At 40.1% G+C, this 17,555-nt stretch overlaps 1 protein-coding gene across 5 annotated transcripts in view; it reads left to right on the top strand.

Moving 5' to 3' along the window:
• The window catches only part of ARHGAP25 (Rho GTPase activating protein 25), a 122,176-nt gene that overhangs the window by 73,940 nt on the left and 30,681 nt on the right, over nucleotides 1–17,555 (top strand). For all 5 annotated transcript variants that reach the window (XM_056571404.1, XM_056571403.1, XM_056571405.1 and 2 more), the window contains exon 2: nucleotides 16,135–16,331. In XM_056571404.1, coding sequence (XP_056427379.1) covers nucleotides 16,149–16,331 — 183 coding nt within the window. In that variant the 5' untranslated portion in view covers nucleotides 16,135–16,148. The remainder of the gene's footprint in view (nucleotides 1–16,134; nucleotides 16,332–17,555) is intronic.

Raw genomic sequence — 17,555 nt, forward strand, 5'->3', positions numbered from 1 at the left:
TCATGTATGGACTTTAAGCTGGAGTCACGTTTTTGTTTGTTATGAGTTTGTACGATAGGTGCATGTACAAAATGACTGAAGGTCCACAAGATACTTGAACTTAAACAAACTTTACTGAAAGGCTTGCGGTACATCCAATGCACAATAACAGTCTCAGGAATACAGTCTCTATATAGTGCAATGACTGACAGTTGTTGCGGACCTTGACTTTTAGATACAGTCTCTGAATTTAGGGTAATATTTGCAGATCCGTCCAGATTTAGGGGATAGATAAGGTCCGGTGATCATGCAGAGTCCTTAGGGATTGATACACTCTCAATTTAGAATCGATCAGCTGTTGCCGCAAGGCTCGGGCCTAACTCACTGGGGGAGATAGCTGTACAGGTCCTTCCTTGTCAGGAGCAAAGAGAAAGAGCAATGGCCGCCGCTCCCTTATATGGGCAGGGCCGATTTGGATTGGTCCCAGTAACTGTCACTCACCGTTACAAGGAGTGATGGGTAGCATACGTCACAGGGACCTCCAAAGGGCCTAAAGCAAAAAAACATAGAGTTTTCCCGATCATGTGACCCGCAGGTCCTGCTACGCTGTATACAGGTAATTAACTATTTATAGACATTTATACAATCATATTTACATGCATCCTAAATAAACCATTAGCTCAATAACTATCTAGATGAGAGGTGACCAGGGGTGAACTAGACAATGAGGACCCCGACGTCCTAGGGACTCTGGCTAAGGGGACCCACATACGCAGGTACCGGATAGGATACGGTACCGGGACACCACACATACGATTAAAATGATACCCTACTTATATAGGTTTTATTTTGTCGTACTTTTGGAAAAAATCATAACTACATGCAGGAAAATGTATACCTTTAAAATTGTCATCTTCTGACCCCTATAACTTTTTTATTTTTCCGCGTATTAGGCGGTATGAGGGCTAATTTTTTAGCGGTACCATTTATGTATGTTATGTTTTGATCACTTTTTATTCATTTTTTTCATGATATAAAAAGTGACAAAAATACGCTATTTTGGAATTTTTTTGCACATATGCCATTAACCGTGTGGTTTAGTTAACAATATATTTTTATAATACGGACATTTCCGCGGTGATACTACATGTTAATTTTTATTTACACTGTTTGTTTGTTTTTTAAATGGGAAAAGGGGGGTGATTCAAACTTTTATTAGGGAAAGGGTTAAATGATCTTTATTTACTTTTTTTTTTGCAATATTATAGCTCCCATAGGTGGCTATAACACTGCACACACTGATCTTTTACATTGATCAATGGTTTCTCATAGGAAACCATTGATCAATGATTCTGCCGCTTGACTGCTCATGCCTGGATCTCAGGCTCTGAGCAGTCATTCAGCGATCGGACAGCGAGGAGGCAAGTAGGGACCCTCCTGCTGTACTGTAAGCTGTTCGGGATGCCACAATTTCATTGCGGCGATCCCGAACAGCCCCCTGAGCTAACCGGCAATGGTTTACTTTCACTTTAGATGCAGGGTTCAACTTGAACGCCGTGTGTAAAGAATTAATAGCGCGCGGCACCACGATCAGTGCCATGCGCTATTAGCCACAGGTCCCACGACGTGGCCCCGCATTATAGACAGGGAGCGGGCTGATGGCATACAGGTACGCCCTCAACATCAGCTGTTAAACTCAGAACAAACAAAAACGTGGCTCCAGCTTAAAGTCCATACATGACCATGTAGTGGTGGTTGTTCCTGGTGCAGAGACGCCAGTCTATCTCTGTCCTGATCCCCAGGGCACATTTTGTGTGCTCCAGCTTCTAGCAGAATGTGGAAGAAATGGCAAACAAACTCCTCAGGTTCACACTCTCCTCACCTGAGGATTAAGAGCAGCAGGCTTTAACCTGTTGGGGACCACGGGCGTATGGATACGCCCTTGCGTCCTGGTACTTGAGGACCAAGGGCGTACCTGTACGCCCATGGGAATTTCGATCCCCACCACTAGCCGGACGGGGATTGGAATGGGCTGCCTGCTGAAATCGTTCAGCAGGCATGCCGTGCAAATGCCTGGGGGGGGGGGGGTCCTGAGACCCCACCCCCACGATGATCGGAGCTGACAGGAGGCGCAGGCAAGTGGAGGCAGCGGCGGCGGTTTCCCAGATGCAGCAGTGAAGATTGCCGTAAAGTGATCTTCACTGCTGTATCTAGGAGTTTCAAAACTACAACTCCCAGCATGCCCAGACAACCTTTGGCCACAGTTTGGAGACCACTTTCCTTCCAGATGTTGAAAAACTACAACTCTCAGCATGCCCAGACAGTCAAGGCATGCTGGGAGTTGTAGTTCTGTAACATCTGGCCCTTCAGGCCATCTGCCCCCCCCCCCCCCAAATAAAAATTAAAAACTTGTACGTCAGTTTTTCCAAAACGGAGCCTCCAGCTGTTGCAAAATAACATCTCCAGTATTGCCGGACAGCCATTGACTGTCCAGGCATGTGGTGAGTTTTGCAACAGCTGGAGTCACCCTGTTTGGGGAAAACTGACGTACAGTATTTTTGGTGGAGGAGGTAAGTGAAACGCTTGCATCCGGGTACACCACTATGAAAATCCCTAATTTAGGCCTCAAATGCGCATAGCGCTCTCTCACTTCGGAGCCCTGTCTTATTTCAAGGCAACAGTTTAGGGCCACATATGGGGTATCTCCGGACTCAGGAGAAATTGCGCTACAAATTTTGGGGTCTTTTTCTCCTTTTACCCCTTATGAAAAGGCAAGGTTGGGGTCTACACCAGCATGTTAATGTCATTTTTTTTTTTACACTAACAGGCTTGTGTTGCCCCATATTTTTCATTTTCATAAGAGGTAAAAGGAAATAAAAACCCACAAAATTTGTAACACAATTTCTCCCAAGTACGGAAATACCCCATATGTTGGCGTAAAATGCTCTGCAGGCGCACAACAAGGCTCAGGAGTGAGAGCGCACCATGTACATTTGAGGCCTAAACTGGTGATTTGCACAAGGGTGGCTGCTGGTTACAGCGGTTCTGACATAAATGCAAAAAAAATAAATACCCCACATGTGACCCCATTTTGGAAACTACACCCCTCACGGAACGTAACAAGGGATATAGTAAGCCTTAGCACCCCACAGGTGACTGACAGATTTTTGAAACAGTGGTCCGTGAAAATTTAAAATGTAATTTTTCATTTGCACAGCCCACTGTTACAAAGATCTGTCAAGCGCCAGTGGGGTGTAAATACTCACTGCACCCCTTGTTACGTTTCTTGAGGGGTGTAGTTTCCCAAATAGTGTGCCATGTGGGGTGTTTTTTGCTGTTCTGGCACCATGGGGGCTTCCTAATGAGACAAGTCCCACAAAAACCCTTTCAGCAAAATTTGCTTTCCAAAAGCCCAATGTCGCTCCCTCCCTTTTGAGCCCTCTAGTGCACTCGCAGATCACTTTACATCCACATATGAGGTTTTTCCCTACTCGAGAGAAATGGGGTTTAAAATTATGGGGACATTTTCACCTATTACCCCGTGTGAAAATGAAAGATTTGGGGTGACATCAGTATTTCAGTAAAAAAAAAAAAAATTAATTTTCACGTCCAACTTCAACGCAAAGTCGTCAAACACCTGTGGGGTGTTAAGGCTCACTGTACCCCTCGTTACGTTCCTTGAGGGGTGTAGTTTCCCAAATAGTTTGCCATGTGGTGTGTTTTTTGCTGTTCTGTCACCATAGGGGTTTCCTAAATGAGACATGCCCCGCAAAAACCCTTTCAGCAAAATTTGCTTTCCAAAATTCCAATGTTGTTCCCTCCCTTTTGAGCCCTCTAGTGCACCCACAGATCACTTTACATCCACATATGAGGTATTTCCTTACTCGAGAGAAATGGGGTTTAAAATTTGGGGGGAAATTTTCACCTATTACCCATTGTGAAAATGAAAAATTTGGAGTAACATCAGCATTTTAGTTTAAAAAAATTATTTTCACGTCCAACTTCAACACAAAGTCGTCAAACACCTCTGGGGTGTTAAAGCTCACTGTACCACTTGTCACCTTCCTTGAGGGGTGTAGTTTCCCAAATAGTATACCATGTGTGGTGTTTGTTTGCTGCTCTGGCACCATGGGGGCTTCCTAAATGCGTCATGCCCCCCAAAAACCATTTCAGCAAAATTCGCTCTTCAAAATCCCATTGTCGCTCCTTCTCTTCTGAGCCCTCTAGTGCACCCACAAAGCACTTTTAATCCACATATGAGGTATTTTCTTACTCCAGAGAAATTGGGTTACATTTTTTTTTTTTTGGGGGGGGGGCTTTTTCTCCTTTTACCCCTTGTAAAAATAACAAATATGGGTCTACAAGAACATGTTAGTGTAAAAAATGAAGATTTTGAATTTTCGCCTCCACTTTGCTGCTATTCCTGTGAAACACCTAAAGGGTTAACAAACTTTCTGAATGTCATCTTGAATACGTTGGGGGTGCAGTTTTCATAATGGGGTCCATTATGGGGTATTTATAACATAAAGACCCTCAAATTCACTTCAAAACTGAACTGGTCCATGAAAAATTCAGATTTTGAAATTTACCGTACTTGAAAAATTGGAAAATTGCTGCTGAACTTTGAAGCCCTCTGATGTCTGCCAAAAGTAAAAACATGTCAACTTTATGATGCCAACATAAAGTAGACATATTGTGTATGTGAATCAGTATATAATGTATTTGGTATGTCCATTTTCCTTACAAGCCTTACAAGCAGATGGCTTCAAATTTATAAAAATGCTAAATTTTCAAATTTTTCATGAAATTTTGGATTTTTTTTTAACAAGAAATCATGCAAGTATCGACGAAAATTTACCACTAACATAAAGTAGAATATGTCACGAAAAAACTATCTCTGAATCAAATTCATAAGTACAAGCATCCCAGAGTTATTAATGCTTAAAGTGACTGTGGTCAGAATTGCAAAAAATGCTCTGGTCCTTAGGGTCAAAATGGGCTCGGTCCCCATGGGGTTAAACTCCTCAAGAGGTCCAGTGAAGCCCAGACCGGACTGTGGAAACAGCCTCCCACCCACACAGCCATTCCAGAAAAAGAGCCCATTTAAGCTGCATGGCAGCTATCCTAACTATGCACAGGTCAGTAACCTGCTGTTACTGACTAAGGGTGCGTTCACACGCTAGTAACTAGCAGTGGATTTTCTGCTGCGAGAAATCCACTGCGAGTTATGCTACCATTCATTTGAATGGGTCCGCGCACAAATCTGACACTATTGCGGACTGTCTGTGGACTCATTTAAATCAATGGTAGCGTAACTCGCAGCGGAAAATCCGTCGCTAGTTACTAGCGTGTGAACACACCCTTAAAATGCTCTTTTTTCCCCACTGAACCCGGGACCCGACAGTTTCTTTGCTGCAACTTAGCTCCCTGGAAATGCCGATACGGACTGCCGGATCGGCTTCCTTGACAACCCTGGAAGTTAACTAGTTGATACAGCAACGGATTTGGCACATATATCTACCTACCACCACTTTACCTGTTTACCGCCTACAAGAGGTAAAAAAAACGAATATGTTACTAAAACAGGAAAACTGGAAAGCTGTGTCTATGGAAAGTACAAGCTAGCTAACAGCCCTGTGATCACAGCAGCATAGTCACTCATTAAAGGGGTACTCTTGTGGAAACAATTTTTTTTAATGAACTGATGCCAGAAAGTTAAATAGATTTGTAAAATACTTCTATTAAATAATCTTAATCCTTCCAGTACTTATCAGCTGCTATATACTCCACAGGAAGTTGAGTAGTTATTTTCTGTCTGACCACAGTGCTCTCTGCTGACACCACTGTCAATGTAAGGAACTACCAGGAGCAGGAGAGGTTTGCTATGGGGATTTACTCCTGCTCTGGACAGTTCCCGACATGGACAGAGGTGTCCACAGAGAGCACTGTAGTCAGACAGAAAAGAACAACTCAACTCTCTCTGGAACATACAGCAGTTGATAAGTACTGGAAGAATTAACATTTTTCAATAGAAGTAATTTAGGAAGGATTAAGATTTTATAATAGAAGAATTTAAAAAATAATTTTTTTCACCGTAGTACCTCTTTAAAGCATGGCGATGCTCAAGCTACCATAGTGGTCTCTATATGTAGAACAACCTGGTTATGTCACATATCTCTTTTATGACATTATGACCCACATAAGGCTACCACCAGGAAAAAAGACTAGGTATCCTTATTATTGGGATCAGCAGTGTTTCTAGCCATTATAAAACATATATAATCCGACAAATCTAAATTTTCAATTCATCTGTCTAACATGTTTTAGACTGGATTAACACATCATTAAATCATTAAAAAAATAATCTGTAATATAGGAATAAAACATGGCCATATTTTTTATCTCAAAATATTCTTGTTGGTACTGGACTCTGCACTGAAAGTGCCCCTAATGCCTTCACTTACATACATCGTACTTTTGGACCCTTGACAAAAGGATCAGTGGGGCCTATGAGTGGGTGCAGATACACCCGAAACTATTTCATTGTTAGGGTGCCCAACAAATCCTAATATAAAACATTCTGTCTGGTGACAGAAACCTGTTAGCAATTCTCACTTCATGTTTCATTATGAAATGTGACAACAATTAGAAGCTATTAATAAACGCTCTACTGAATGCCAAGGTACATGCTGCAAAATAGTAACTAGTCCAAATGTAGAAGGTCCAGTGGTCGGGAATATCAGCAGCAATTAAACAGTTTGTATGTTTGTGCTGTCTCCTTGGGCACCTGGCTGTAAGTCAACTATCCGCTCTACACCTCCATGATCATGGACTATTATAGCTGTTATTCAGATAATAAAAGGGTCATTGTCATTCAGAATGTAAAATTGCTGGCATACCGAATATGCTAAATAATCTTCATAAATAGTTGCAAATTTCAACTCTTTAACAGACACCAAGTTCTAAAGATATTCAAGCATGGAAATGGTCTTTATTTGATCAGATTTAACCTCTTATTAGGTATGAGATGCTAATTTATTTTATCTTGGGTAGAGTAGTGTTAAGGTTCAGTGTAGAGGTTATGCCCTTGGAATGATGTACATTTCTTTTAAATAGTAAAAAAAACATATCCATCGAAAATGTCTAAAATAATTCCACAATAAATGTTAGCAACCAACCACCAGGGCAGATATAAAGAGGCATAAGTCTATATGATATACAAATTGTTTTGGCTGTATACAATTACGTTATACAGTTTTGTGTACAGTTTTTACAGTAGTATAGAAGATGATTGTTTACTGTTAGAGCAGTGAGGCTATGGAACTCTCTATTAGAGGAAGTTGTCATGATTACTCCTTTAACAGTGGCCACAAGAGATCAGTGATTCCGGGATTTATCCTGTTTGCTATATTGGAAAATTTATCTTTCTTATAAAAAACAAATAGGTAACCACCTAAGGATTTTTTGTCATCTAGATCAACAGAGAAGATTTATTGACTTGACCTGGTTCTGGCAGAAGGGTTATGTTTTTTGATGTTTGGCTGAAGCATCATTGGGTAACTGTGATGACAACCGGGCCAATCCTTAAGTCTAAGCCTCCAGAGCCTTCCCAGATGCATATAAATACCCAGCTAGTCTGTTTAGTCATTGCTTGTGTTTGAATCACTCTGTACTAGCTCTTATACTGCTCCTAGTTTGTTCTATTCAGTGCATTCTGACCTCTGCTTGTTACAGGTTTCTGTGTTTTGTACCTTGTACTTTTCCTGTTGTGCTTTTCCTGTTAATCCTTTGTGTCCTGACCTGTTTTCCTGACCTCTGTACAGTGTTGTTTATTCTTCTGGACCTTATTACACCCATGCACTTACTCAGTGCAGGGACCGCTGTCCAGTTGAGCATCTGTCGCTTTGAATGGACACTCAAGTAGGCAGGTGATATGGAAACTAAACAGTTAATCCGAAGTACAAAATATATTAGAAACATAAGTCAAATTAAAGTAGAGTAAAGATATGGTTCTATTTGGTGTTAGTTGGTCGCCAATGATTGTTCAAATAAGCAGGTGTCTTCTAGTTAAAGGGGTACTCCACTGCCCCAGCATTTGGAATATTTAGTTCCAAATGCTGGGTGTGGGCTGCGGGGGTACTGACATCACAGCCATGCCCCTTGTGACGTCGCACGATGCCCCCTCAATGCAAGTCTATGGAAGAAGGCGTGGCGGCCGCCATGCCCCTCCCATAGACTTGAATTGAGGTGGTGTATCGTGACATGACGAGGGATGTAGCAGTGAAATCACAACCCCTCGCAGTCCGCACCCAGCATTCAGAACTAAATGTTCCGAACACTGGGGCAGTGGAGTACCCCTTTAATTGCTATTTATGCAGAAGCAGGATAATCTCTGATGTATATCTGGTATATAAAAAATGAGAAGCTTTTATAATAAAGAGCACTTGGCTCAGAGCATTTCTGATATTACCCAGTTTTCCTGTATATTCTCTAAATGTTAGTTCCTGACTGGCCAGTCACACCTCATACCTTAATATGGACCCACACAGGTGACCCATAATTGGATAATTTTCAGATCACAGGGAAAATGGCTGTGGATGAGGGCTGCACATATATTGCCCTATGTGACTGTAGAATAGTAGGTTAAAGGGGTACTCCGGTGAAATTTTTATTTTTTTTTTAACTCAACTGGTGCCAGAAAGTTAAACAGATTTGTAAATTACTTCTATTAAAAAAAATCTTAATCCTTCCTGTACTTATTAGCTGCTGAATACTACAGTGGAAATTATTTTCTTTTTGAAACACAGAGCTGTCTGCTGATATCATGAGCATAGTGCTCTCTGCTGACATCTCTGTCCATTTTAGGAACTGCCCAGAACAGCATATGTTTGCAATGGGGATTTCCTTTTATTCTGGACAGTTCCTAAAATGGACAGAGATGTCAGCAGAGAGCACTGTGCTCGTGATGTCAGCAGACAGCTCTGTGTTTCAAACGGAAAATAATTTCCACTGTAGTATTCAGCAGCTAATAAGTACAGGAAGGATTAAGATTTTTTAATAGAAGTAATTTACAAATCTGCTTTAACTTTCTGGCACCGGTTGATTTAAAAAAAAAAAGTTTTTCACCGGAGTGCCCCTTTAAACCAGATGGACTTGTACCTTTTTTAGCCTAATTATATTATTATTACTATAATATTGGATTCTATGTTAGTGTTTTTTGCTTAACCTCTTGAGGACCATGAACCTGTATACACGTTCAATGGCCCTTAACCGGGTATGACACGGGTTCCTGACTCAAGCCCGCATCATACCGGCCGGCCCCCAGCTGATTCCTGCAGCTGGGGGCCGGCGCTAATAGCCGACATGTGGCGATCGCCGCGGGCGGCTATTAACCCTTTAGATCGCCGCTGTCAAAGTTGACGGCAGCATCTAAAGGTGCCTGTATTCAGTCCCTGGTGGTCCAGTGGGGTGGATGGCCCCCCCGCAGCGCAATCGCGGGGGGGGGGGGGGGGGGGGGGACACACGATCCACTGCCGAGGTAGCCTGAGGGCTTACCTATGCTCCTGTGCCGGCTTCCAGCTCTCTGAATGATACAGCTTGGCAGGACCAGGCTTTATCATTCGAGCGCAGAGCACACAGATTACTATGGTTCTATTCAACCATAATGATCTGTATGAGGAATCTAATGATTCCTCCTAAAAGTTCCCTAAGGGGACTAAAAGTGTAAAAAGAAAAAGTTTAAAAAAAGTTTAAAAACACACACATTAACTCCTTCCTTATTAAAAGTTTAACTCACCCCCATTTTCCCAAATTCCATATAACAAATATATAAACATAATAAAAATAAACATTTTTGATATCGCCGCGTGCGTAAATGTCTGAACTATAAAAATATATCGTAAATTAAACCACACGGTCAATGGCGTACGCGCAAAAAAATTCCACAGTCCAAAAAAGCTTATTTTTGGTCACCTTTTATACCATTAAAAAATGAATAAAAAGTGATCAAAAAGTCAGATCAAAACAAATTTCATACAGATAAAAACTTCAGATCACGGCGAAAAAAATGAGTCCTCATACCGCCCTGTGTGCAGAAAAATAAAAAAGTTATAGGGGTCAAAAGCTGACAATTTTAAACGTATACATTTTCCTGCATGTAGTTATGATTTTTTCCAGAAGTACGACAAAATCAAACCTATATAAGTAGGGTATCATTTTAACCGTATGGACCTACAGAATAATGATAAGGTGTCATTTTTACCGAAATAGGCACTGCGTAGAAACGGAAGCCCCCAAAAGTTACAAAATTGCATTTTTTCTTCAATTTTGTCGTACAATGATTTTTTTTTCTGCTTCGCCGTGAATTTTTGGGTAAAATGACTAATGTCACTGCGAAGTAGAATTGGTGACGCAAAAAATAAGCCATAATATGGATTTTCAGGTGCAAAATTGAAAGGGTTATGATTTTTAAAAGGTAAGGAGGAAAAAACAAAAGTGCAAAAACTGAAAAACCCTGAGTCCTTAAGGGGTTAAAGAGGACCTGTGGTCAACCCCCTGAATTGAGATTTTGCTGTCATTAAACAGCTTAGGTGCCCTGATCAAACCCTTTTTTTTTTTTTTTTTACAGTTTCTTGATACACCCTTCCGATCCTCATATGTGAGTTTATAGTTTGTCTTACAATTCAAGGAATCAGTCAGATGGGTATGAACTTAATTTAAAAAAAAAATGGGAGTGACTATCAGGTGTCGGTGATGGACTGGATCATACAGTCAGGGGGTGTGAATGTTATACATTTAGGAGCGTGTATGTCGAATACTGTAAAATTCTGCCCATCATCTGAAATTCACTCCCATTATTAAAATTGCCATTTACTCCTATTATTAAAATTGCTATTGAAATCACAGAAACTGTAAAAAGTAAGGGGATCAGGGCACCCTAGGTTATTTAATAATAATAATTCAATCTAATTTTTTGGGATTTGGCCACAGGTCCTCTTTAAAGATGTTGCCCTCTTTGGAATAAGGTCAATCTTTTGATCAACTGATTGGCACAGGTCCAGCTTACTGTCCTCTTCAGTAGACACTGTTACATGGTGCCAGTTGAAATAAATAAGTGACGATTATCGTTTTTTCCTCCTCACCTTCTAAAAATCATAACACTTTCAATTTTCCATCTACAGACCCATACAAGGGCTTGTTTTTTGCACCACCAATTTTCCTTTGTAATAACATCAATCATTTCACCACAAACTATGGCGAAACCAGAAAAAAAAAATATTTGTGAGGCAAAACTGAAAAAAATACGCCATTTTGTAACTTTTGGGGGCCTCCGATTCTACGCAGTGCACTTTTCGGTAAAAATTACACATTGGCCCTGATTTACTAATAATGGAGTTTAGGTTTCTTTGTGGGTTTTAAGGACTCAGACAATTTTATTTTTACGTTTTCGTTTTTTCCTCCTCGCCTTCAAAAAATCCTAACTCTTTTATATTTTCATCCACAGACTAGTATGAGGGCTTGTTTTTTGTGCAACCAATTGTCCGTTGTAATGCCATCACTCACTTTACCATAAAATGTACGGCGCAACCAAAAAAATACTATTTGTGTGGGGAAATTAAAAAGAAAACCGCAATTTAGCAAATTTTGCAAGGTTTCGTTTTTACGCCATACAATTTACGGTAAAAATGACATGTGTTCTTTATTCTTTGGGTCAATACGATTAAAATGATACCCATGATAACATACTTTTCTATTACTGTTGTGCCTAAAAAAAATTGCAAACTGTTTATCCAAATTAGTACGTTTAAAATCCCCCTATTTTGAAGACCTGTAACTTTTTCATTTTTCTGTATAAGCGGCGGTATGAGGGCTCATTTTTTGCGCCGTGATCTGTAATTTTTATTGATTCCATATTTGCTTATATAAAACTTTTAACACTTTTTTTATTATTTTATTTTGGAATAAAATGTTATGAAAAAGCAGCTATTTTGGACTATTTTTTTTTACGTTCGCGTCGTTCACCGTATGGTATCATTAACATTTTATTTTAATAGTTGGGATATTTACGCACGCGGTGATACCAAATATGTATATAAAAAATTTGTTTTACACTTTTTGGGGGTGAAATAGGGAAAATGGGACAATTTACGTTTTTATTGGGGGAGGGGGTTTTTCACTTTTTTTTTTTACTTAAAAAAAAAACTTTTGTAACTTTTATTTTTACACTTTAATAGTCCCCATAGGGGACTATTTATAGCAATCATTCGATTGCTAATACTGTTCAGTGCTATGCCTAGCACATAGCACTGATCAGTATTATCGGTCATCTTCTGCTCTGGTCTGCTCAATCGCAGACCAGAGCAGAAGACCCATGGAAGGCAGCGGAGGCAGGTGAGGGGACCTACGGCTGCCATGCTGGATGATCGGATCGTCGCGGCTGCGCTGCGGGCGATCCGATCATCCATTCAAAGTACCGCGATGCTGCAGATGCCTTGATCTGTATTGATCACAGCATCTGAGGGGTTAATGGTTGACATCCGTGTGATCACGGATGTCCGCCATTATGGGTGATTCCCTGGCTGCTATCAGCTGCCGCGCATGACGCGAGTATCACTCCGATGCTCGTGGTTATGCATAGGACGTAAATTCACTTTTTTTAATTTTTTTTTACTTTTTTTACACATTTTTATATCTTCTGATTGCATACACTGTTCAATGCTATGCCATAGCATAGCATTGATCAGTGTTATCGGTGCTCTGCTGCTCCGGGCTGCAGAGCCTGGCTGAAACATCAGGCCCTCTACAAAATAGACAAATCACCCGGTCCAGATGGCATTCACCCCCGTGTTTTAAAGGAATTAAGTAATATAATAGACAGACCCCTATTTTTAATATTCAGGAACTCTATAGTGACAGGGACTGTTCCCCAGGACTGGCGCATGGCAAATGTGGTGCCAATATTTAAAAAGGGGTCAAAAGGTGACCCCGGAAATTATAGACCTGTTAGTTTAACCTCCGCTACATGTAAATTGTTTGAGGGTTTTCTAAGAGATGCTATTTTGATAAAAAATAAATGTATGACATCATATCAGCGGGGCTTTATGAGGGACCGGTCCTGTCAAACTAACCTGATCAGCTTTTATGAGGAGGGGAGCTCCAGCCTGGACCAGGGGAAATCGTTGGATGTCGTATATCTGGATTTTTCCAAAGCATTTGATACGGTGCCACATAAAAGATTGGAGCATAAAATGAGAAAGATTGGGCTGGGGGAGAATGTGTGTAAGTGGGTAAGTAACTGGCTCAGTGGTAGGAAACAGAGGGTAGTTGTTAGTGGTACTTATTCTGATTGAGTGACTGTTCCTAGTGGGGTACCACAGGGGTCGGTGTTGGGTCCTGTTCTGTTTAATATATTTATTAATGACCTTGTAGAGGGGATGAAGAGTAAAGTAGCAATCTTTGCAGATGATACTAAATTCTGTAAAGTGGTTAACGCTATAGAGGACAGTGTACTGTTACAAATGGATCTGGATAGGTTGGAGGTTTGGGCTGGGAAGTGGCAGATGAGGTTCAACACTGACAAATGTAAGGCAATGTACATGGGGAAGAAAAATCTGGGCTGGGAATATGTATTAAATGGGAGCACACTTGGAAAGACTGACATGGAAAAGGTCTTAGTTAACAGTAAATTTAGCTGTAGCTACCAGTGTCGGACAGCTGCCGACAAGGCAAATAAAATCATGGGGTGTATCAATAGGGGCATACATGCCCACGACAAGGAAATCATTTTTCCGCTGTACTAATCACTAGTCAGACCACACATTGAATACTGAGTACAGTACTGGGCACCAGTGTACAAGAAAGATATAGGGGGTGATTTATCAAAATCTGTGCTGAGGAAAAGTTGCCCAGTTGCCCATAGCAACCAATCAGATTTCTTCTTTTATTTTGCAGAGGCCTTGTTAAAAATGAAAGAAGCAATCTGATTGATTGCTATGGGCAACTTTTCCTCAGCACAGGTTTTGATAAATCTCCCCCATAGTGGAGCTGGAGACGATTCAAAGATGGGCAACCAGGGTAATACGAGGAACGGGAGGACTACAGTACCCAGAAAGATTATCAGAATTAGGGTTATTTAGTTTAGAAAAAAGAAGGCTTAGGGGTGACCTAATTACTATGTATAAATATATCAGGGGGCCGTACAGAGATCTCTCCCATGACCTATTTATACCCAGGACTGTATATACAACAAGGGGGCATCCTTTATGTCTTGAGGAAAGAAGGTTTCTACACCAGCACAGATGTGGGTTCTTTACTGTAAGAGCAGTGAGACTGTGGAATTCTCTCCCGGAGGAGGTGGTCATGGTGAACTCTGTAAAAGAATTCAAAAGGGGTCTGGATGCATTTTTGGAGAGTAATAACATTACTGGTTATGTATACTAGATCTATAGGGACAGAACGTTGATCCAGGGATTTATTCTGACTGCCATATTTGGAGTTGGGAAGGAATTTTTACTTCTAGTATGAGGTTTTTTGCCTTCCTCTGGATCAACTCAGTAGGGACTCACTAGGGTTATAGGTTGAACTTGATGGACTCTGGTCTTTTTTCAACCTTATGAACTTTGTAACTATGAATCAATATATTGAAAAGAATAGAGTCCACTACTGACCCCTGTGGTCCCCATTACTTGCAGTGACCTAGTCAGAGCTTGCTTCATTTATGACCACCCTCTCAACCATTCATGGTACTTACTCACTTAGGCTAAGTTGACAATGGCATTGGGGCTTGTTTGAGAGCACTGTCACAGACTCCATTTTGCAGGATTTGAGTGGAGAAAAGAAACTGATCTGCAGTAAACAGAGCGGAGCTCCAACGCTGATGTGGTCAAGGCCTCATACATAAGCTTGAGCATTGACAAAATCAAAATATATTACATCAATGTTTCTCCTCAGTCCTGAATTAAATTTACCTCTTAATAGAAGTAGATCAGATATGACAGGACCTATCTATGATGAACCTATGCTCATTCATGTGGAGTTATGCATTTATTTATGTTTTTAGATACTCCAGTATTGTATCTCCTGAGGTCCCCTTATACCTTTGACCAAAGATGTCTGAATCTGTCCCTGGCTGCAGCTTATTCCTCCCCATGGAAAACACATGGATGTTCGATGCCAAATGTTGCAATGTTCTTGTTACCTTTAGGAAACCTTTATTATTGAGCATGATAATAACTACTGCTATGCTGTTGACTCAATCATATGGACACTACTACAATTGCTGCCACTCCTAGGTTATGTATGCTGTTGTATGGTAGCTGCACTGCCAAGAACAGCTATGGTCACTTCTAGGTGGATTTATTGCATTGGTATTACTATGTAACTGATGAGAGATCATTTCCACGTGGCTCTTGTTTATGGTTGAGGGGCACCAAACTGAATTTCCCCCCCAAATATATCTCTTTTTGTCTTCAGGGCCATAGCTATAGGTGGTGCACAGGTAGGATTTGCACATGAGCCCTAGTGCTTGAGAGGGGACAAAGACCCTGACACAGTATTATAAATGGCACATGGTAGGTGGGAGCTTAATGCAGATCTTACATTGGGACCCAATGCTTTATATTATCCTTCTACTTTCAGTAATTTGGTAAGAGAGTGAAAGTTTGTGCTTAATTCTCGTGAAACTTCCATTGTTTTGTTTAAATTTTGCAAAAGGTTGTCCATGAGTAAAGGAAATATGTTGGGTAAATTTTACCTAAAATGTTCGTTCACAAATCTATTTATAAATGTATGAGGCAATATTCACAGTTTGATGGAAAACAGGTTTATACAAGTAAACATGATGGTCATGTAAGCAGTGAGATGTTATTGCGTAGACTCATGAAGAGTGGACTTATTTTTATCTGCCCTTCTACTCACTAAAAACACTCCTACGCACTAGAGGAAGTATATTTTGAAACCATTTTTTTGGCCACTTCCTTAAAGATTCTAAAGCCAGAAGCCAGCTGTTAATTCGACCCAAGTTCCTGTGATATCACAGTCCTTGTTTGCTGCAACATGGTGACAGTACTCTGATATTGTAGAAGCTCTACCACACGTATACTGAGAAGACAACAAACCCCCGGTGGTCACCAACTAATCCATTATCCCTTCCTACAGTGCGATCTGTCAGCATGATGACCACTGACCATGCACTGCCTTCTGCACGGGTACACAACTCTTTGGAGAAGCCAGCGAAATGCGGATGGTTGAAGAAGCAACAAAAATCATTTGTGAAGAACTGGCAGCAAAAGTACTTTGTACTGAAGGGACAGTATCTCTTTTTTTACAAGGATGAAGATGACACCAAACCGCAGGTAAGAGTTACATCTATCTTAAATCTATCTATCTATCTCATATCTATCTATCTCGCTATCCATCTCATATCTATAAATCTCATATCTATCTATCTCATATCTATATATCTCATATCTATGCATCTCATATCTATCTATCTATCTATCTCATATCTATCTATCTATCTATCTATCTCATATCTATCTATCTCGCTATCCATCTCATATCTATAAATCTCATATCTATCTATCTATCTATCTCATATCTATATATCTCATATCTATCCATCTCATATCTATCTATCTATCTATCTCATATCTATCTATCTATCTCATATCTATCTATCTCGCTATCCATCTCATATCTATAAATCTCATATCTATCTATCTATCTATCCATCTCATATCTATATATCTCATATCTATCCATCTCATATCTATCTATCATCTATCTATCTATCTATCTATCCATCTCATATCCATCTATCTATCTCATATCTATCTATCTATCCATCTCATATCTATCAATCTCATATCTATCTATCTATCTATCTATCTCATATCTATCTATCTATCCATCTATCTATCACACATCTATCTTTCTATCTCATATCTATCTATCTAACTATCACATATCTCATATCTATCTATTTCATATCTATCTTTCTATACATCTATTTATCATCTATCCTCTATCTATCTACCATACAAAACAAAAGCGTCATGCAGCACTACATATGCAAACTAAAAGGAGGGTGCCAGCGTTCCGGATCGGCTCACAATTAGCTTACAATCTATTGGAATGGATTTGTAACAAATTTTTCCTAACAAACTTAATACCTATCTATCTATCTCTCATATCTATCCATCTATCTATCTCATATCTATCTACCTATCTATCTATTATACAAATAGAGAAGCTGAAACTTGGCTGTGTTGTTCTGTTTCCCATGAATTTATCTATCTATCATCTATCTATCTATCTATCTATCTATCTATCAATCTATCTATCTTAAATTAGAAGAGTAGCACATCCACAGTCCAGAAAAACTTCAGTAATACGTGCACACAGACTCTGAAGCCTTGGTTAAAGGCCCACAAATTCATACAGCAAATAGGATATCTCTACAACACTTTAAAATAGAATCAGTGTTTTTGACATCCAAAAAGTGTAATTAGAAGAGCTCTTGTAAATACACTTTTTGGGTGGAATAAACACCTTTTGATTCACTATTTTGGAGTGTT

The sequence above is a fragment of the Hyla sarda genome, chromosome 4, assembly GCF_029499605.1.
Source record: "Hyla sarda isolate aHylSar1 chromosome 4, aHylSar1.hap1, whole genome shotgun sequence".
NCBI classification, from domain to species: Eukaryota; Metazoa; Chordata; class Amphibia; order Anura; family Hylidae; genus Hyla; species Hyla sarda.